The 22593-nt window shown below is 49.6% G+C and overlaps 1 protein-coding gene across 13 annotated transcripts; it reads right to left on the bottom strand.

The window, feature by feature from the left end:
• Positions 1-693: 693 nt before the first annotated feature.
• Positions 694-21722, bottom strand: DNMT3B (DNA methyltransferase 3 beta). Of its 13 annotated transcripts, none has more exons than XM_068987638.1 (22): positions 21693-21722; positions 21365-21527; positions 20541-20602; positions 18979-19086; positions 17963-18088; positions 17086-17295; positions 15951-16109; positions 14143-14250; positions 13156-13300; positions 11383-11508; positions 11212-11256; positions 10002-10081; positions 9595-9707; positions 9019-9202; positions 8477-8561; positions 7416-7561; positions 6997-7087; positions 6531-6679; positions 5388-5473; positions 2943-3012; positions 2134-2252; positions 694-835 (listed from the first exon to the last, which is right to left on the bottom strand). In XM_068987638.1, exons 1-22 carry the CDS (start codon positions 21720-21722, stop codon positions 694-696), a joined length of 2547 nt encoding a protein of 848 aa, XP_068843739.1. The 13 variants fall into 13 exon arrangements, with proteins under 13 accessions (XP_068843739.1, XP_068843738.1, XP_068843742.1 ...); XM_068987637.1 differs by lacking the exon at positions 21693-21722 and adding an exon at positions 12552-12611 and having other exon boundaries at positions 21365-21521; XM_068987641.1 differs by lacking the exons at positions 17963-18088; positions 21693-21722 and adding an exon at positions 12552-12611 and having other exon boundaries at positions 21365-21521.
• Between the last annotated feature and the right edge of the window lie 871 nt (positions 21723-22593).

Raw genomic sequence — 22593 nt, 5'->3', positions numbered from 1 at the left:
TTATGGGGAAAACATAGCCCTGAATGTGATGATGATGTCATCCCTGCTGAAATCATCATCCTTGTGGAAAATACTCTAAATGGGCCAGAGATCTCAGCCCTTTACACTGAGGTGGGGGCGGGGTGGGGGGCAGGTGGGGATGACGACGTGCCAGGGAAAACTCAAGACAGACATGGACATCATGTCCTCTTGTGCTAGCCCTAGAAAAAAACCATACTGGGCCCTTCAAAGGTCCCTTAGCTACCTGTCTACTGCTGCACACTCCTGGAAACAAGGAGCCGCAGACATTTTAAAAAATTAAAGTCTTGCAATAACTGTCTTGGGTGATTTTTCAGCATTAACCTGAGTCTTGGAGAGCTGTCGGCACTGTGGTTTTGGTATCTTAGCCATCGTTTCTCTGAGCAGTAAACCCAGAAAGGAGGGGAAAAAAAGCCATCTTACTATCTATTTCAAGTTTTAAAGTTTTAGGAGAAGATAAAATGAGCACCGTGTTTGGCCACTCCGAGCGGCCAGGTCTGTATTGTGCACAAGGAGGTGGCACCTCGGGGTCCCCCGGCCAGGAAGGGGACAGGCAGCTCTGCTCCCGACGAGGTACTCGGCGCAACCCCGCAAGCACAGCTGCGCTGGCAAGGGCAGAGCCGGGCTGCACCTGCTGGGTTGTGGCTCTGCCCACACGCCCTGGTGCCTGGGGGACTATTCACAGGCAAAGTAGTCCTTCAGGGGGGCGAAGAGGTGTCGGATGACAGGCACGCTCCAGGACCTCCCAAGCAGCTTCTGACGGGCCACACGGCCCATGTTGGAGACGTCTGTGTAGTGTACAGGGAAGCCGAAGATCCTGGGTGGGGGAGGGTACCAGAGTGAAAAGACAGGGAGTCAGATGCGCCCCCACCAGCGTGCTTAGCGCCGCTGGGAGACTCCTGGCCGAGGCAGCCCATGTAGCTCTGCTCTTCCTACCCTTTGACCCGTCCCTTCCGCCAGGCCTCTTGACCCCCAGAGGTCAAGTCCACCAGTTCTTCGGCTCACAGATGCCTGTCACGAGGGCATGGTCCCTCTCTTGAGGGCACCTGTCTTGTGCACGGCCCCACGCTTGCACTGTACTGCTGCCACATGGTGCTCGCTGGACTTTTCTTGCATGAATGACTGAATGAATGCCAAGATGGCCAGCCAGTCAGCAGACAAGTACCTATCTTCACATCACGAAAGGCTAGAAAGTTATGCCATCGCCGCACTAAGGAACAGGGACACTCACAAAGCAGATCTTATTTCCAATCATCAGATGCTCCGGTAATTGACCATGAGTAAACTGAAGCATCCTGCGTTTTCTTTCCCTCTTCAAAGCAGATTGCTAGATCAAGGCCCAAGCTGGACTTAAATGGCAGATGGCAACGAAATATACCAACAGCCTCCTGAGTGGCATTCTACCACAGGAGAAGAGGTACAGGTCTGGAAAGAGGCTACAGAGACACTGGACCTCACTCTTTCCCAGGTTTACAGTCCATACTACTAATTAAACCAAGAAATACATCCAGTTATAGAACTAAACTATCTGGAGTGATCAAAATAACCCTAAGACACTGCCAAAAATGTAAAGAGGAATGTTCACAACCCTTACTACAGTCTCATCACAATAACAAAATAAAATGAGAAAAAAAAAAAGTTAAATGCAGAACAGGAGAAATTAAATCAAAGAGTTGGTTCTTCAAAACAGATAAAATCCCAACTTAGCCAAATAAATGGATAAGGGAGACGACAGACTTTGGCTAAGGAGTTTTGGAACAAGCAACTCAGCAGGAGGAATCCTGACAAAGAAGCAACGGCTTGCCAGTAGTTTCCTTTAGCTGGATCCTCACACATCCTAGGGTCCCAGCATGTCAGAGCAGGCAAATGCCAGGGAGACACAGCCAGGTGAGACAGATGTACTGTCTCATGGCCTCAGGTTTCAGATTCCTCACCACCACAGCCCTTTTGCCATTTCTGGAAGGAAATAAGCACCAACTGGAAAGGTTACTCCCAGCCCTGCTAATGTAGAAGGTCAGCGAGACTACGAGGAACATGCTGCTGGCCTTAACCACGGTTTCTACCCCTTTTCTCTCTGCCTGCTTGATTCCCCTTTCCACGAACAGCCTTGCTCACCTTTCTAGCTCAGTGCACCACAAAACATCTTCTTTGCCATTCATGACAACAGGGAAAAGTTGGTTTTTCCCCTGTCTGATCGAGTTCGACTTGGTGGTTATTGTCTGTACTTTCTTTAACTGGAGAACAAAATGACATCATGGAGTGAGCACAGAATGAACGGTTCTGGGTCAAGGCTCAGAAGCACCTAAGAAAGGTGGAGGAGGGAGGGCAGGTGGGGGAGAGAGGGTGGCAGGGCCAGGCTCGGATAGGGAAAGAGAAAAGGAGAGATGGAAGGACACACTCTGTGCTTCCCACAAAAGCCAAGAAGTTAATGAGCAGGAAGGACCAGCCTCAGAGAGAACAAGAGATAAACAAAAAAGTGTCCATGAATGAGATCAGATGGGCGTCAAGGAAACAGTTATTGATGAAGCAAGATTAAGCAAAAGGAAAAGTTCCCCCAGATTACAGAGGATGGTCAAGCAGGGTTTGAATGGAACTTAGCTTAATGGAAGCTTTGAAAATTAAGATTCTGGAGATATTAATATGACTTTTAACTTAATAGCAGATTTTTTTTTTTTTTTTTTGGCAAAAGTGTAGTCATTTCTCACTTGGGAGTCTCCAAGGAGTGTGCATTCACAATGGGAAAGTCTAGTTGCCGTCTCTCATTTTTGTTTATCAAGAACCTCTCCTACTCTGTATTTGAAGATGGGATAGAACTGTGTGGGGAAGGAAGCCCAGCACCAGGGAGTCGTGTGCGGGGAGGACACCAAGGTTTAGTCCCATTGAAAGGTCGCCAAGTGGTGGGCCAGGCACAGAGCGCTGCTTACCTTTGCTGTCCTATTGAACTCCAGGCAGTCCTGCAGCTCGAGTTTATCATTCTTGGATGCTATCACAGGCCTGGGAACATCCAAAACCCATTACTTTCTACTGCTTGGGAAAGGGCCTTGGCTCGGTGCTTCCCAGGGTGGGAGTGAGAGCCCAAGCTGCAAAATGTGCTCTGGCCGAGAACTTGCTACAGAAATATGATAAAAACAGCCCAGGCATGAGCACAAGCCTGGGGGGTCAAGTCAGGGACAGGCTAGCTGCTTGGGGCAGGAAGCCCGCGGTGCAGCAGTGAATGGTCCCCCTCCCTACCCAAATGGTTAACAGTAGCCCAAGCGCCTACACTGAGGAGAGCAGGATGGTGAAGCACATGGTTAGAGGGGTCAGGAGACACGGGCTGAATGAGTGACCCTGAGCAAACTCTGCCATCTCTGAGCCTCAGGAGCCTGGAGTTAAGTCTTTGTACTCTCTACAAATAGCACATCAAACCCACGATTGGGTAGCTTACTGTGGGAATGCAGCCTCAGGAGGCTTTAACAGTGGGGTCCAGGTAAGGACAGTAGTTAAGGGGGTCACATTAAGGGCTACAGTTCCCCTCGTAACTTTCACCATTGAAACCTGCAAATGCAGAGAGAGGCAAACAGATGCTTGAGAAGCAGAATGGATAGATACTGAAGTGGTTAAGCAGGTCCAAAGCAGAAAACTAGGAAGAGGTCTGAATGCACAGGGTTGATGACCACCACAGCATCCCTGGGTAAGGAACTCAGAGGCCAAAAAGAAATCAGATGTCAGATTGGACATGGTGCCCACAAGAGGAGCCACTGAACACAAAATACTGCACTGACCTCACCCTCTCTCCATTCCCAACTCTTCCACGTGCCTAGGGGAGGGCAGGGCTGTGAACCCTACATTCTGTTGATTCTAGGACTGAAATCTTACAAACCCAGTGTTTAGTCTAAGGGCTAGATTTGGTCTGTGACCTATGGTTGATGTAGAGTCACAGATCCTAAGATCCCAACTGTAGCAGCTCACTTCTCATCCCAATTCAGACAAAGTTCTGCAAATCCCAGTATCTAGAATCTGATCCCTCTGTGCAGTTCCACAGGACACCTTCCTGGAGCCACCACGCTCATTGTTTTCAGTGCATGTGGATGGTACCTCTTGGTACCAACACAAACACAGAGCTGTCCTCCCCTGAACCACTTCTGAGCTGCCTCCCCACTTCTGTTCTCATCTCATAATAGTCTATTCTTCCACCAGAAATCCCAGAGAACCAGAAACACATCTCATGCATGAAAAACTCACCTGAACTCCCTGAGCCAGAGTACATTTAACTGTTGCCATGACCACAGGCCTCATGTAATTTGGCCCATTTCACGCTCCTGTCCCTGACTCCAAGAATACTGTTTTTGGAGTTGCACTGCGAACACCCTGTGACTGTGACCCCTGACCTTTTCACTCTGAACTTCATGCCTCTGCTCCTTCTCTTCCAGTCCTGCTGCGATAAGAAGCCTCCCCATTAACTTTATCTGTCTTCCCTGTGCCTACCCCACTGGCAGGGTCAGCTCCATTAGAGCCAAGACTGGCATTGTCACAGCACAACTGGCAGCAGGGACTGCAGCGTCTGGCAGGGTCAGAGCTAAGGAGTGGAATGAAGAAGAAGTTCCAGATGTGGACACTGCTCCATCTGACAGGCAGATTAGCCAAATGAAAATTCTAAGCTATTCCAGGACCTTCTCACCTCTGTCCACACTTTGCTAAATGCCTGAAAGTTATGCTTCCAACACTTCCTTTTAAAGAATCTTTTTTTGAAGCTAACTCATTTGCAAGTCCTATTATCATCACATTTGGTATCTTAATTAGCAGGTTGTTCTCCCTGAAGCCACATGAAAGAGATAATTAATCGTCAGTTATACCCCTTATTTCTTTGGCTTTCAACATGACAGGACCAATGAAAAGCTGGGTAAAGAACTCAGTTAAGAAAATCCAAAGACAGGCTTTGGGCTACTGACGGTTATCTCAGCTCTGCCACCTGATTGGTCACCTCAGGTCTGGTCCAGGGATCATCACTTCATCCTGGAGGTAAGGAGACTGGAAAAGTTCATTTCCCAATGGACCACAACAGGGAGGTGGAGAAGCATCAGTGTCCCTGGCTGCGACAAAGCCTGCTCCAGCGCATAGTACCAGGTTTAAGCACCAGGTCCGTGGGCAGAGCAGGAGTAAAGTATATTGTGGAATCCTGGCCTGAGTCTCAGGCAGTTGCTGTACAGCCTAACAAGCTTCAACCATAACACTAAGGGTTGGTCTGAAGCAGAGGGTGAGGTCTTTCTCAGCAGAGTAGCTCTTTATACAAGGTTCCAGTGTGTCTCTCTCCTAAGAGTTGGTGGTTATGGCTCACACCATTCTATTTAACTTGGCTGTTACTGGTCCCACTGGGAGCCCCTTGTTACCTGTTCATCCCGGGCAGGTTGCCCCAGAAGTATCGGGCTCTGTGAGCAGCAGACACTTTGATGGCATCAATCATCACTGGGTTACACTGTGGGGAGAGAGCAGGGCAGCTGCTGGGAGCCCAGGGCAGAATGCAGTTGGCACTGGTGACATGGCTGTCCCTGACTGTGTGGGAGGAATGACTCCTGCCAGGCAAGGGACTGACCAATTCCCCTCAAGAATCTATCTGAAGGACCAAGCCTGTGTCTCTCTGTTAATGGTGGGGAAAGAGACCAGATCAGACTTGCTGCTTTAAGAGGCAGTATTCCCCGGGCATGTCAGATCATTACAGAAGCTTCGGGTACGGGTGGGAAAGGCAGCTCAAAACTGAAACCCAGCAAAATGCATGAGGTCCTGGTTATGGAAATGCAGTGCTGGCAAAATCTGACTTCTGTCACTGATTGGCCAATGTCCACAAGGCATGAGGAATGGACCAACCAGGTCCAGAACCTCCCTAGCAGAACAGAGGCTTTAAAGTCAGGGGGAAGTAAGTGTACATGTGTGTGTGTATACGTGCTCAGTCATGTCTGACTCTTTGTGGCCCCATGGACTCTAGCCTGCCAAGCACCTCTGTACATGGAATTTTCCAAGCAAGAATACTGGAGTGGGTTGCCATTTTCTCAAGAAGATCTTCCTGACCCAGGGATCAAAACCTCCTGCACTGGCAGGCAGATTCTTTACCACTAGCACAACTTGGGAAGCCCTTATATACATACAGATATATATTATATATAGATATACATACAGATTACATACAGATATATATTATATATAGTATTTACTACAATGCTTCATGCATACTAAGCAGTAGGTAATTATCTTTCTTATGGTCCCTAAAGCAGAAGTTCTGAGCATAAGCGTGAGAAAAATTCAAGTAGAAAGTGTCTGGTGCTCTCCTGGTGCCTCCAAAAGTATGCTAGTCTCTTCTTGACTTCAGTGGGTTCGGGGTGAGGTGAGAGATCAAACATTTCCCACATACTCTCACAACTAGCCACGCCCTCCATGGGGAACCGTCAACCCCAACCCTGGAAATAACCCTCACCCCAGTGCCAGCAGGGCCTTCCCGTTTGTGTTACCCTGAGAATCAAGACTGCAGAGGTCCTCACCTCCAAAAACCGAGAGATGTCCCGCTTGTCGCCGACCTTCATGGCCACCACATTCTCAAACATCCAGAAGAAAGGCCGGTCTTCACCCTCCTTGGGGCGAGTGTAATTCAGCAGGTGGTAGAACTCAAAGAAGAGCCGGCCTGTGCCCTCTGAGCCCACGAAAGACAATGGCAAAGCCAGGTTCAAACCCTTCAGCCCGCTCTTCCCTATTGAGACCAATGTATTCCCAAGGACTAGCTATTCTGATGACTTACTGGCCCCTCTCCCTGCCACCCTCTAGAAAGACGGGCATCAGCCATGCGAGACTCATTCTTATCTCTGGAAACTGAGGAGTCACAGTGAGGCATGAACAGAGCCAACAAGTATAGTTGGCCAGAAGCTAACAGCTCCTTCTCAGGGTACTCTTCCTGGCCAGCAGTCAGGGGACAGAGGGTCTCTTGGGGTCTATGTGAGAAGGGATGCTTACCATACAGGCCTTTCCTGGCAGGGTTCACATTGGAGAGATCATTGCATGGGCTTCCACCAATCACCAAGTCAAATGGGCCCCATTCTTCAATCTGCAGGAGAAAAACAGTCAGGGCTGGGGCTGGGAATGGAGAGATGAACAGCCTGGATTCCAGGTAACTAGCTAGAAGGAAACACACTTCCAAGTCTTGCTTGGTCATTTAAATTTCCCAACTTCACTTCTGACCCAAGAAATCCAAAAGCTCAGGCTTCTCTGAGATTGATTTACATATGAAGGATTTTCAAGTTGTAAGCTTAACACTACAGATCAAGGTAACCAAAGCTGTTCTTCTGCCACAACCCTGGGCAGGTATAAGGTGACCAATGGGTTGTAAAGATATAAGAGGTTCAGGGAGGAGAGGAAGGGGGTGTTGCCCTCACATTTTTCTTTGTGATATTCCTGACGTCATTCACATATTTGATGTTGCCCTCGTGCTTAACGGTGCCAACAGCAATGGACTCTTCACACACTTCAGAGGCCACGTATTTCTCCACTTTGATGCCCAGTTCTTTGAGGACCAAGTACCCTATGGGGGTGGGGGGGAGCGGTTGTCAAAGGGAAGAGAAAATGCATCAGGATTGTCCTGCCCAGGGCCCATCCTTCCAGTGATTGCCTGGAAGCCATCTCCTTACAATCGTTAGAACTCAGACCAGAGGCATAAAGATCATGGCAGTCCTCAGGAACCCATGCTGACAGCAATGAAACTGGGCCCCCCAGACTCTCTGCTGTGTCCACTGGCAGTTATGTACCAAAACTGACTAGTGCATAGCCAATGCCCAGCACCAGCCACTCCAGGACAATCAAATACATTTCTGGCAAGCCATAGTGAGAATAAGCCATTGTACAAACACAAATAGTTTTCTAGAACCTACTTTCCCCAAAGGGAGGGGAAAACAAGCCACTGGTGATAACCTGGGAGTCTTTTAAAGCTGTCATTATTTTTGGCAGGTGGACACTGGTAAACAAAAATACATATTAATACAAATGATGCTAAATGCACAGCAACTGATTCCCACTGCTTACTATTCTGGTAAAAGAAAAATGTTCCTAACAGTTTATTATAGGGCACTTCTGAGAAATGAATCAGGCAAAGCCCCCAGAGGCAACACATTGGCTATGCTAATTCTGTACATGGGAAACCTGAGGGAAATGGGAAGGAACCAAGACTCGAGATACTGGGTGATGAGTTCAGAATTAATCTCCAGCTTATCTATGATATGAAACAGAAAATAATTTCCCAAGACTCCTACACATTAAAAATAAAATCCATGCCTTTAAAGGAGGACCAGGTGGATGAAACAATGTAAAGGTTCAAGGAAAGAAACAAGAACCAATGGATTTCTCAGAACAGGTGACCAATGGGTAATCCCAGGGGTCTTTCCTAACACTGAAATCAGATACCTGAAGCAGGTAAGCATCCCTAAGTGAGCTCTAAACTCACCTGTTGCAATTCCATCAAACAGCGACAAGACTCGAATAGGCCGCCTTCGGTTTGCAGGAATCGCAGGGTATAACTTGGGGGCTTCCTGACAGGTTAATAAAAAAAGAGGTCATAGAGGTGAAGGTGCAGAGGTGGGGCTGGCCTTCCTGAGGGGCAACAAGCCCTGTGTTTTAACCTTTCTGAGCTGGGATGCCCTGAGGAGCTTCAGCACAGATGACCCTTCTCCCCTTAGGACATGGAACAACGAGACTTTGACACTACTCCAGACATGTATTCCTCCACAAACAACATGCAGCCCTGGAAAAGCCACTTTCAGCCAGACCTGAGACTAAGTCAAAGGCTTCCCTTCCCCTGCAGTTCTACTACTAAAACTAAGACTGGGTCAGTTCCATCTTATTTCTTCAGCAGGCCCTTGAAATCCCAAGCCAAGAAGGCGGGGAGGGGAGAACCCCAGAGCTGCCTGGGTCTCCAGCCTGAGGCTCTCAGATGCTCCTTGGACAGCGGAGCTTTGTTTGGCAGACTGGGGCAGATGCCAGGCTTACGTATTCGAGCCCGGGATCGCTGGTGAAGAAGGCCTGCAGGCGCACGCTCCAGTCCTTGCGGCGCCGCAGGATGCCATGGCAACGCTGCGGGAGACACATGTAGCAACTCCAGGGCTCTTGCAGCTTAGCCTCCGCCGCTGTGCCTGCGCCCACCAGTGCCTCCAGGCACTCCACACAGAAGCACCTGTGCCAGGCAGCGGGGGGGGGGAGGAGGGTGTCTGTCATCCGACGGTGCTCCTGTGAACCCACCCTCCCCATGGAGATGGCTCGTGCTGGCTGAAACCTTCTCAGGCTCCTGGCTGCCCCTCCCCATGGGCAGGAAGGCCTGTGTTTGGGGAACACCAACCTCTTCCTTGGAGACCCATGCCATCCCCAGAATTGGCCGAGCTCTGGGGGTGATGGATCCTCCTCTCTCACGCCCTGAGCCTGTCCGTACATCCCAGTGCTACTGTAGGGATGTACAAGCACTTCAAGGACAGGCCCCCGCAGAATAATTCTGGCTCTGTGCCCTGGCTCCCGCTCAGCGAGGAGCCAGTGCCCAGGCCTGGAACCCGTCCGGGGAGCCCTGCGGCTCACCGGCAGCAGCTCGTGTTGCTGCACAGGAGCAGCTCACGGCCCTCGCAGCACACGGTGCAGTACGACTGGTAGCCGTCGTCGTCGTACATGTAGAAGAGCTCGAGGAAGCGGTCCTGGCAGCAGAGAGAGACGCCTGTGAAGTCGGAGGCTGGGCACAGCCAGCCAAGTCCAGCAGGCTCGTCAGCCCTCGGACACAGCCACACAACAGGTCGCTAGTGGCTTGGTGCTCTTTACAGGGACAACTGGCCTGGGTCTGCAGGCCAGCACCCCTGGGAGGGAAGGGTAGGGTGATCAGCTCCCCTAGGACCTTTCCTGCTGCCTACACTCGGGAGGCTTTTTTTGAGGAAGTACGGGAAGTCACAGAGCAGGCAAGGGGCGGGAAAGTTCAGGGTGGGGATTGGACTTACCCGGCATGTCTGGCAGAGCCCACCCTCAAACAGAGGATGGAAGGACACGGGGTTTTTCCTACCACAGGACAGACAGCTATCTGTAAGAAAGACAAGGCCGCTGCTAAAGCCTTGGGTGTCACTGCGCTTTACTCCATGCTAGGATTACATAACGATTTGTCTCTGGAACCATCCTCGATCCCACGTGGAGAGGGCTAAATCAACAGCTCCAAGCAGAAGGTCCCACCAGACAGGTAAAGGACTGGCCCAGAAGGAAGCCACGGGGCTTGGGGCAGGTGGGGGGTGGACCTGGGCGTGCAGGGAGCAAAGAACAAGCAGCTGCACCAGCAGAGCCATATGCTTGGAGAGCCTGCCGTGCAAGTCTTTAGGGACTCTTCACAGACCGGGACTTCTGAGGAATCTGCGGTCGTGCCAATTTGCCGGTTGTCAAGGATAGGACTTGACTGTGACCAATCCCACACGCAGCCTATAATCTGTGATTTCAAGAGCCGGGGTCCTTTTCCTATTAGGCTTTCCTGCCTCATGTCCCATCAGCAGTCTTACAGATCTGACCGAGTGGGCTGGGCCTATCAAATACCAAGGACCCTCACCCCACGCCCATCCAGGAAGCAGACAGACGGCTGAAGGAGTCTTCAGGGCGGGGGAAGATCATGGGTCCAGGCCCCGAGGATTGTCAGGGTCTGCCCCAAACGTGGGCTTCCTGCGCCAGCAGCTGTGCCGTTTTCTGACCCTGAAGTGACCAGCCACTTCACATGGTGACTAAAGGACATGGGGGTGAGGATGCAAGAGACAGCCTTCCTCACACATTCCGAGATCCAACAGAAGTGTACTGGGTTCCCAGCCAAGGCAAAGGAACCAGAGCTGGTTTGAGAATGACAGTCTTCCACCTCTGAGCCAGCTGCAGTGCTTGTGCAGGGGGCTTACGAGGCCACAGATCGTGGTTTCAAGTTTGTGACGCTCCTGGTCCAAGCGTCACTTCCTTACTGTCCCCAAGCATCCTTCCTGCTCACCGACCTTAGGAATCATCCTCAGTGAAAATCAGGCAACTCAATTCTAAGTAGCACCTGAGTAAGGTAGGTGTCCACACCTCACCCTGAGGTCAAAGCAGAGTTTGGGGCTAACCTCTGCAGGGCAGGGCAGACCAGCAGCACTGGAGCACTAGCTGGGAGCACCACCGAGGAAGGGAAGCCAGCAAGGGAGAGGGCGTTACCTTCCAGATTGCCTTTGTTGCTGGCAACATCCGAAGCCATTTGTTCTGTTAAGAAAAGACAAGGTGATGAGAAAAGATAAGGTTAGAGAGCCTTGTGCTGGGCGTTCCTCCCTACCTGCCCACAACCAACTGAGGATGGATGGGCCCCCAGCCTCCCTGCCCCACAGTCACCTCGACTCTGGTCCTCCTCTCCTCGGTCTTTGCCGTTGTTATAACAGTTTGTCTTGAGGCGCTTGGGTGGGGGGCAGTAGTCAGAGGTGGCTGAGTCGTCAGCTGTGCGTCTCCGCGTCTTATTCTCTGTGAAAGGTGAGGAGAAGGCAGCCGCGGCTGGGTGGGAGGAGGGTGCTGGGAGCACAGGACCCTGTGTGCTAGGCCTGGGTGCCAGCTGCATCTGGCTGTAACTGCTGGGTGTCACATGGCCCCTCCATGGACAACTTGGATGAGGATGATGTTATCTGAAACTCACATGCCTAACCCACGTACAGGGCCTTAAACAGCTATAGGTGCAAAAGCATCCTCTAGATCCAGTACGAGGGAAGTAGTAGACACAGCTCAGTCTACAGATGCAACCAACTCTGCCCAAGATGTCTGATCAGCTGAAAGCCACGGGTAGCTACTGAGAACTGGCAATCTCACCAGTGTGACTGAGGGACTGTGTTTTAATTTAATTCTGATGCAAATTTTAAAACTTTTGATAGATCCCATTAACTAGGTCCATTTGGAACAAGTCGGACATTGGTGAAAACACAGATCAACTGTTTGTAATGAAAACTCAGTGTCCCAGTTGAGATGTTCTAAGACACTTAAAGCAAGATATTGCAAAGAGGACTATCATTTTTTTATACTAAATGCTGAAACAGATTAAGTGTATGATCAATAGTAATTTAAGCTTTTTGATGTGGCTACTAAAAACCACTGAATTATGTTAGGCGGCTACTGTTTTTATTTCTATAAATTCTATTTTTATTCAATCTACACAGTATAACCTATTAAGGGACATGGTTCAATTTGACTCTATCCCTAGGAGAGAAAATTACACAGCCATTAATATCATAAGGACACTTTAGTGAAAAAATGACATTTAACAGTGCTTATACCATAAATATTGAGAAATGAAGGGAAAAGTAGAAATCCAACCAGTGTACAGAAAGAGCTGGAAGGACGTGCACACCCAACCAGTCACCTGGAAGGCAGTTGTGAGGGTTGGAGGGAAGGGGGAGGTGAAAAGTTCAGGGTGACTTTTAAACATATTTGATTCTTTTCAGAGTACTTTATGTGCAAACAGATTGAAAGGAAGTGCAGAGAAAAGAGTGCACAGTCAAAAGATGGTGAAGGAATACCGTGTTTCCTGGCTTCTAAGTTCCTACTGCCTGTACGACGAACCTTCGACTTATTAACCACTTTTTTGGGGGGAGGGACAAAACAGAACAGAAAACATGGCGTTAAATGGAAGGATGAGAAGACATCCTGGATTTCTGGAGAGAAACAGGAAAGCAGCTGCCTAAACATGGAGGCACTGCGATATTGGTCAACTTGAGGATGGATGGTGCCCCTTTCTAAATGGAGGTGACCTAGATTTGGGGTGTTTTGAGGGGTTTCTTTTAAAACACTTTCCTAGTTTTCTCCAATATGCAAAACTTAATTTTTTCCCCTTAAAAAAAATAAATAAATAAGGTGCTAGTGTACATTCCACCTTGACTCTGTTTACTGAAGCTTTCAGAACAGATTCAATCTCAATTATCTGTACTTGACCGTCTAGCAGGGAAAGTGGCCAGTGAAACTAGAAATGTTTGGGCTGTTTTTGGGGAAAAAAACTTAGTCAGCCAGGGACAACTGACTGCTGGAAAGCCGGGGTGAAGTGAGAGGCAGCAGGCATGACTGTGCCACCCAAGGGTGCTCTCACCAGCAGTGTGGCAGGGGTGTGCCACAGGGCGTCATTCATACCTGGTTGCTTGTTGTTAGGTTTGAGACCCTCGACCCCTGTGGGCTTAAAGCCTCCGTGAGCCCACTCCAACATGGGCTTCAGCTGATCTTCCAGTGAGTCTCCAGGGCTGCTGGGGAACGTCTTGCCAGCCCGGATCCTGGCTTTCTGCCGAGAAAGAGATAGAATCTGATAAATAGGCGGGGTGGGTATTTGCCTGGCTTACCCCACCCAGGGACTCCCCTTGCTGGGGCCTCATTCCCCTTCACACTGGGCCCTTTCATAGCCAGACAGCTGTCCTGAGCTGTGGTATGTGACAGGGAGGGAGGAGCAGGGACAGGCCACGAAGGAGCGTTCAGTCTCCCTGCAGAGGCACCAAATATGATCTCCTCCCTGTAGAGAACTGGAGTGGTCAGGTCAGAATTAGCTGGGCCACTCTTAAATACAGGAGAAGTATCAATCAGCGTTGTTTCATGGTCTCTGAGAAAGGTGTGGAGGTGAAGCCTTAATGTCTAATTAAGCCTAGTGCTTGGTCTCACACATGCTGGACAGATGACACTGATCACTGCAAATCCAAGAGAAGGTAGAGGAAGGACAGAGCCTGACGGTTCCCATGGACAAGGGGAGGAAGCAGCTGACCTCAGCAGCTGCATAATCTTGGCCTTTTGAACAAGCTCTGGAAAAGCTTGCTCACTAATGCTAATATCGCCGCTCACTAATGCTGATATTGCCTCTTACTTCCCAGGGGTCCTCCTTCCTCATTCAGAGGGCAATTCAGACAGACATCAGCGGGACACAGGGGCAGCACTGGGAAATTATGGACAGTCTCAGACCCTTTCCTTCCCTTCTCAGCATGCCCCTTTAGACCGCTATCTTTTAACCTCTTCCGCTGGTTGCCCAGGTCCCCTCCAAGTCATTCTTGGCCACACTGTGGATTGAGTTGGCTTTCTGTATGTTCCTTGCTTTAATCCCATTCTTGGGGCCAGGCTAGCCACCCACTGCCAAGTTACCTCCAGAGCATGGTACATGGCCTTCCTGTAAGAGACCAGCTTATTGAAGGTCGCCAGGTTAAAGTGCTGGCTGAACAATCCCAATGCCACCAACTTATCTGCTGGAATCTAGAAGAGAAAGTTGTCATCAACATCCACCCACAGCCTATATCTGAGGTGCCCTGGACTTCTCATGAGTTTATCTCTGAGGATCAAGTTCACCGATATTTTAAGAGCAAATGACCTAAATAGTCCCTGGTGTGGCCCCCTTGCAGCTCAGTTTTACAATTTTCCATGGGTGCTCCAACTTTCAAAGGGTTTGGTACATGTTCTAACCTCCTTCCTAAGCATAACAAATAGCTATGATTACTATTTACTATTTATTTCAGCCATTTATTAAGTGAGCTAAGGGATGGGATTAGAGAATAGTACATGGCACAGAGTTAAGCTCTTTTTAGTAATTATGATTTGTTGATACATGAATTCAACTGGGGCTAATGATCTAAAAGTCTCATTCCCACGTCCCCAGGTCATGCATGAACCATTCAGGCTGCCAATGAGATGAAACCGGGCATTCAGGTTTCAGAGCTCAAGAGACACGTAATGTCTCATTCTCCCCAGTGATGGCACTCATGATCACCTCTATTTACATTTCTAAGCCTGATCACCCATAGGGGTGTCATCACCACTGATGAAAAGAAACTGCAGTTCAACCGTTGTGCATGGAAATTCAGGTGCCACCGCAAGGCCAAACTGTTTCAATACAGCCTACAGCCTACAGCCTAAGCACCAGGCCCCATATTGCAATTACACCCTGTAATGCTAAGACAATAGCATCTTACTAGAATCAGATATGGTTGTGCTAAGCACATTTTATGTCTCACTCGCCAAAGAAATTAGAAACCCTCCATGTTTCTTTTCATTTCATTTCACACAAGTCATTGCCCACTTTCTTGCAGTTAGATGCTTCAGGGCACAGGCCCCAGATATTTGTCCTTTGGCTCCCCCTGCTGGCCAGGGAGGAACTCTACATGTGAACTTTCCCTATCAGGGAGACTATTGTTACCCATTGAGAACAATGTTGCTACTGGGAAAGATTCAATGAGAAAACCAGAGTCTCAACTTACTAGCTGGTTCTTCATTCTCACACCTGTCTCCATCCCTGCCAACCTGCCAACTTGTTCTTCAGCTAACCTCTGGACACATTGGATGTTCCTCACCTAACCTCTGGACACACTTTAGCTCTGGATGAGCTAAAGACAACATCACAGGAAAAGTATTGTTCCTTGTGTTCTAGTCAAAACCTGGAGTCTAAGAAGATGTCTTAAAAGGTGGAAGAATCAAATCAACCTGATTCATCCCTAACACAGATTCTCAATAAGAAAGATGAGCTTTAAATGGCTAATATCAAAATCAAGAAACGCTGAAATCTCCAAAGAACTTTCCATAACTATCACCAAGCGACCCTGGATTCATCTCTAAGCCCAGCCAGGGATGTCCTGGCCCCCAGGGCTAAATGATAAGTCAGAGACCTCCCTCCTTCCTATCTTTTTCCGGCTTCTCAAATGGAATACTTAGTATTTTCCCAGATGGCCACTCTTGCCCCTTAGAACCTATACTGGTGACTCTGCCACAGAGAAATAAACCGGAGGCCAAGTGGCCATGAATCAGAGCTCTGGGCTGGTGTGAGTCCCTGGACACACGGAGTCACTGAGCCACATCCATTGCAGAGAGCAGGCTGTTATGTCAAAGGGCAACTGGAAAAGGGAAGGAAACCCTGGCTCTGTCCACAAGCCCATTAAGTAAGGCCCATCTCATCCTGGACTCACCTCGGAGAACTTGCCATCACCAAACCACTGGACCCACCGCATGCCAGACATTGCCTGCCGCTTGGAGGTGGCCTTCCAGGACACCACCATGGCAGGCCACCAGGAGAAACCCTTGATCTTTCCCCACACAAGATCTCCTATTCCAAACTCTTTCCCATCCTGCAAGAAGAAAAACCACAGGAACGAAATCACAGTGAGATAGACTGGCTGGACTGAGAAAAAGCCTTCCCTGTCCCACCAGCCCTGATGGGCATTGCCTCAGAGTCCAGCACAGGGCTTCCTGCAAGCGCAGGCAGAGTTCCTCAGGAAGTTCCCTACCCCTCCAACACTTCCTGGTTGAAAGTTCAGGAGAATTGCTTGAAAATAAGGAGCAGAGGATGGGCAGGTTTGGTTGCATGACAAGAACATGAGCTTTTACAGGTTGGACCTACAGTATGTCACCTGTAATATCTGACCTAGTATCTGGGAAACATGTTAAATTGCAAAGTCAAAAAAACAAAAAACAAAACTGAAAACTCATACGAAGAATCGAGTCAAAACCCTGGATATTCCCACAGGCCATAAAATGGGATAGTACAAGTCATTAGAATGTAAAAAAAAAAAATTGGCCATTTGCACGGAAAAAGCTTGCCGTAAAAGGAGAGATGCCCATGGAATCATGCAAGCTATTAAAATGCATTAAGATCTACTCTGAAGTCATGTACTTGGAAAACAGATTTCTACACGGTATGTGTACATAGAGTAACACACATGTAGCAAAGCCTGAGTGAAGCCAGCAAGCTCAACTGGTTGGTGATGAACAAAACCTGATGGAGTAGACATGGAAGTGAGGCAACTTCAGTTCTTAAGTTAAAGAAGCCAATCAAAAATCGTGTGTATACACACACCTGATGAATAGAATTATGGATTATCTGTGTATATACATTTCTAAGCACAAAGATATAATGTTCAGAAAACCTTCGGAGGCAAACTAATCTGGTGTCTGAGTCAATGTCGAGATAAGGATACTGGAAGGGCCACTTGACAAATGGGAAATGCACTTGGAGAATGAATCAATTATTGTGATGAAAGTGACAAAACGTCTTAAGTCACCTCTGGGTAACTTTTCGCTGTACTCAGCCGTTCCCAGCGGTACCTGATACTCGGTGCTGTCTGCATCTCTGCCCTCTACGTCCAGCTGCGAGGACTCCATGCTCTCCGGCTGGCTGTCCTGGGCCAGGCGGGCATAGGGCGTGCTGCTGCCCTGTGGCACCACATCCTCGTCTGTGAGGTCGATGGTGAGGTAGGGGCTGGCAGGGGACGGCCACGGCGTGCCTGCAGAGGATCCTGTCCTTCGCCTCAGGGACTGTGAACACAAGGACGCAGAGCATGGGCCACAGCAGACCGGGGCGGGGTGGGGGGCGGGGGGGCAGTGGCCAGAGCCAGAGGTGCACCCAACTGCTTCTCAGTCAAGCAGGAGTGAAGCACAGTGAAGACAAGTTAACAGAACAGAGACCAACAGGGACAGTTTTCCAGGAACAAGTAAGTGTCCCTTAAGTGGGGAGAGAAACAACTTCCGGAAGAACAAGGACAGAATTAAGGACCAAGGCAGGATAACAAGTGATGCTCAGAGCGGGCTTCCTGGTGCCTAGCCCTGACGTAGGAGTTGAGAGTTGCTGTAACCCATGGGGTTGCCTCTAGAGGAGTCACTGAAGATACTAAGGAGACAAGACAGTTCTGAAATCAGTGGTTTCAGCTTATTCTTAGGAAGTGTAACGACCCAGTCCACAGGGAATTCTTGCACTTCCCACCAGGGTTCTGTCTAGGGATTAGGCCAGGAGAGAAGTCTTCAGCCTTAGGAAGAGCTTAGCCAGCTCCCAGGAGAGAAAGGAAAGGCAGGAACCTGAAAGTGAGAGGAGTGAAGAAAGGAAGCAGGTTATATAAATAGCAGCCACTTGGTGTGCTGAGAGGGGCAGAGTTTCCAGTTAAGAGCCTGGGCGGGGGGTAGGGATCTGAGCATCCGGGGAACCAACCCTGGTAGTTGAGAACTCCACGGGGGATTCGTCCACGTGGCTGCGGCCCTGCCGGCCTCGGGTGGAACGTGGGGAGGGCCTGTGCCTCTCCCGGTTGGAGGTACTGCTGTTATTTCGGGTTCGGACCTGGAAGCAAGAGAGGATAAGCACAAGGGCTTTGGTGAATGGAGGCTGGAGGCTCAGCCCGTGGGCCCAGAGCACTAGACTTGAGAGGCCGCCTCAGGCCAACAGGAGTGAAGGCGGTGGTTGATTCACTCTGGTCTGCTAACTTCCCACCCCTGAATTCCCTAGTGAGAGAGGAGTAAGGGGGCAGCGTGGCTGGCAGGGCTGCCTGACAATCCACAGCAGGTCCTGCTTGGCCTCGTACAGCTGAAACTGGCACCTGCAGATTGAACTGACAAAATCCACGTTTATTCCCAAAGACTTCTTTCCTGCAAGCATTATTATCATTGTTGCATTCTTCAAGATAGATGCGAACTCCCTTAGGCTTTCTTCTCAAAAAGGCATGAACTTGAGTGTTGCAGACCGTGTTCAAATCCTGCACACAAGAGTTAATGCTTAACCATGGGTAAACTACTGGCATTTTCTGTCATCTGTGAAAACAGGCCGATAGACATCATGTGCTGGATAGGATTATCAATGGCACACGCTGTGGTTACCAAGAATCAGTCTGCTTCTTAACAGCAGGCTAGGTGACCGTAAGCAATAACTGCCTTCCCATTTCCAGACTTTTTAGTCATAGAATCCACCTATAAAAGCAACTTGGTCCCAAAGGTAACTGGCTGGCACTGGAATCATCCACCTGTAAACTATACCCCTGGGCACTTCTTAGAATGCTCGCCAGAAAAGTAGAGACCTGCCATGTGAACACCATCTCAATCATAATTAATGAGATTTGCTGTCACTTTCTAATTTCAGAACATTTGTTCAAAGTTCCTCCAGGGAGATCCTAGACAAGGCATTTAATGCAGGCATGTGTGTGTTTGAAGTGCCTCAGCTCAGGGGTAGACACTTACAGCTGGGCTTTCAGACCGAGTCCTGGTTTCCCGGAAGAGCTTTGGCATCACTGGAGTGTCGGAGCCATCCCCGTCTTCTCCCTCGCCATCTCCATCACCCGTCAGGTCCTTTATAAATGAAAAATTATGAATTTTAGATGTCATATAACCAAGATAGTTTAAAAATGAAGAGTCAGTCATATTGCAAACAATATTGGTCTGAGTAAACTTTAAAAGATCTGCAGCCTCATACTGTTCCAAAGATTTTACAGGTATGGGCACAAAAGGCTTCACGATGCCCTTTGCATTGACACCTTTTCTTTGGTTTTCTAATTCCACTGGGGTTTCTCCTGGATTCAAAAATCATCATTTCATGGTTAGACTAACTGCTATGCCCAGCAGGGAGACCTGGTCAGTTTCCACAATCAACAGCATCTGGGGGAAACAGGCTTGAGGAAGATGCTTCCTGACATAATGGCCAAGAAGAAATGGCACAAGTCCTGTGTCAAGTACACATCCCGAGCTGCCCACCGAACTCAACAAAAACTCAGCACAAGAGTCAGAGAGGCGGGGAGCAGTCCGATGTCTGGCCAGAGTGTTAAGAACTTGACTTTTTCCCTTGCCAACTAAGGTCTTGAGTGGGTCCGGTCCTCTCTTTAAAACTGGCACAATGGTTCTTCCCTTATAGCACAACAGAGTTATAGTGAGAATCAAGTAATGCATGCTTGCCAAGGCAGGGCACAGAGGAAGTTCCAAGAGGTCAGAACAGCTGTTCTGAGTCTCTGTTCCAGTGCTGTCCCTACCAGGTCCCCTCAGCTCCTGATCCTCATTATCTGGGTGCCCACGCGTGGTCCTCCATGAGGAAAGACAAGCCGTATGAGGGGGAGTTCTCATTGTCTACAACTTTCAACCGTGACTCTGTCCCCAATGCCTGATACGGACCTGAATTAGCAAAACTCTAATATGATTCATAGGGAAACAGAAGGCATAAATAGTGTCATGAGTTAAAAAAAAAAATATGGAAAAGCTACAACTTGGAAAAAACTAATCAAGTAGAAACCTTGACATTGCCCATTGGTAAAAGATATTTCAATGATTGTTGAAAATCCCCTAATAAGGCAGGCAAGTTCTTTCCAAAAGGAAAAAATAAAATCCTTGAGGCCACAGGGCCATACAATCTTACTGTCAAACCACACACAGGTATATTATGAGAAATAAAATCATACATTCATTTTACTCATGAATAGATGTTAAATTCTAAAGTAGATCCAATTTAAAACATACCATGAGCAAGCTGGATTCCTTTCAGGGGTAAAAAAAAATCTTGTTACAGTAGAAATTTATCAGTTCAATTGATCATCCAGATCGAGAAAAACATTCATTTCTAAAACTCAGCATGTGACAGCAGCAAACGTCACTTTACCTGAGGTTGTTCTAAGTCTTCTGTGTACCTGGCGGTGTACAAATTCCTCATTCAGCAAGTACTTGGTGGCCATCAGTTTAAGTGGGCCTCAGGTTCCCTACTTAATATGCAAACCATAGAGTTCCCCTGAATCCCAGAAATGTGACCACACAACCAGTACCTGAGTATAACTTAGCAGGCTGGAGACCTCCCTCTTGGACAGTCGTGAGCTTGATCTGCGGCCTGGAAGAAAGTGGAACCAGAGTCTCTTATGAATTAGGGGCTCCCCTGGTCTCCCTAAACCCAGTGACATCCTCAGGGGTTAAATCCTAGCCCTTGAACAGTTCCTTCCTATGCTGCCCAAATCAGTGGCCACTAACTCCACTAAAGGAGCAAGCCAGTGCCTGCCAGCGCAGCCACATTAAGTGCTCGCATGTGGCTCCTTGCGGTCATGTGAACACTTTCACCCTCTAGAAAGTTCTATGGGAAGGCCTAACTTGAAGAGTTCTCTTGACAGCAGGATGAGACAATACAGGGGTTTCCAAACCAGCTGGGCCAGAAAATCTCAGCAGGGAGGATCCCAGGTGATGGGATCTCGGCGCAGCAGAGAGAAGGGGAAGAGAAAGAGGCTGGGACTGGCAACAAGCCTGAGATGCTCGCTGCCTCTTCTTTACTTCCCAGAAAAATGACAGGCCCAGGTCCAGGGGGAGAAGTCTGTCCCCATAGGAGTGTCAAACACCCCCGTCTACCTATGCTGTGTCCACCCCCTTATCCGGAACAGAAGGGCTCATTGGCTTGGGGTCACCTACTCTGTCCCAGTGGAGGTGACAGGAGAAAGGGAGCAGCTCTTCCCTGCCCTGGGGCTGGGGCAGGGGTCGTCAGAGCCCAGACTCCCACAGCCCGCCTTGCGCCTGCTCGGGGGCCTTGTCCCAGCTGTGGTCCACCGTGACCGCCCTCCTCACCCCTCCTCCCCACAGGCCACGCCACCTCTGCCACCTCTGCCACCTCGGATCTCAGGGGTGCTGATGGCCTCCAGGATCGGGGGTGAGGGCGCATCCTTGGAGTCCGAAGACTGGTCGCTGCAGCCCCCGTTGGTGAGGATGGAGTCTTCCCTCCTGCTGGCGTCCTCCTCTCCGTTGAGTTGTCTGGTGTCTGCCTTCATTGTTTCCTGTAGGAAGGCCAGAGTGAGGAGGGCAGCAGAGATGCAAGGGTGGAAGGGCGCAGTGTGCCCCTAAACCTCTGCCAATGTCAGCAAGTCCTCAGGCCAAGAGAGGGCCTGGGAGTGGTTCTCAGGACCCCACCCAGGCCGCCCCCCATAGCCTGCCCCCCTCACCAAACTCGGAGGCTCAGGACTTGGTTCCATGTGGCCACTCGACCCGAAGGCTCAGCAGCCAGCACCCAGGACAGAGGAGGGGGCTGGGCCGTGGTCTGAGGCTCAGGCTGCTCTGTGCAATTAGCTGGCCACTTCAAACAATGCCATCTAAGGCCGGCCTGCCTGCCGCCAGCCTTGGTCCCCTCTGCCCCTGGCGCGCTCTCCCTGCCCAGTCTCTGCAGGGCCTCGGGAAGTCAGTGCATTATTTTCCCTCCTGACCCCTTTGTTTGCTCTCTCCCTTCCCCTCAATCTCCAGGTCCTCTTCCCACCGTCCCCTCCTCCCCCACAGAACAGCTTCTCTCCTCTCCATGGCAGCACAAGCCCCGCCCCATCACAACCTCGGGGGCCCATTGGTCTGCTGGCCTGTCGCTCACTCTCCTCCTCCCTTACCAGCTGGGGCTCAGAGTCCCAAGTTCCCAAGAAGGGAAGGAATGGAGGAGACACAGGGGGAAGGACTAGGATGGGTTAACCAGGGACATGTTACCCATCTGCTCCAACCCCACCCCACCTCTGGGCCTTTGCCTCCCCACCCCTGCCCACCCTGGTAACTGCATCATCACTAGGCTATTAAGCTAAGACCAGCTCCAGCCAGGTCTTCAGGCATGCATTGGAGGGCTGTGTGACCTTTGACCTGGCCCTACTGCCTGCAACATGTTGACCTCAAGAACATGTACCTTACTCTCATTTATTCCTCTTAATGTGATTGTGGGCCCATTTTGTAGAACAGGAAAACTGACCCACAGACCTTGTCAATCTTCAACATCAAAAATAAAAACCTCACATGTAAGAGGAATGGTGAAGCCCCAAATGGAGGTGAAGTATTTGGTGCCACAGGAACCCTGCTTGTGAAGTTTCCCCAGCA

Source organism: Capricornis sumatraensis, chromosome 15 (genome assembly GCF_032405125.1).
Source record: "Capricornis sumatraensis isolate serow.1 chromosome 15, serow.2, whole genome shotgun sequence".
Classification (NCBI taxonomy): domain Eukaryota; kingdom Metazoa; phylum Chordata; class Mammalia; order Artiodactyla; family Bovidae; genus Capricornis; species Capricornis sumatraensis.
Note: the sequence above shows the minus strand (reverse complement) of the source record. Positions and strands in the feature narration are given on the sequence as shown.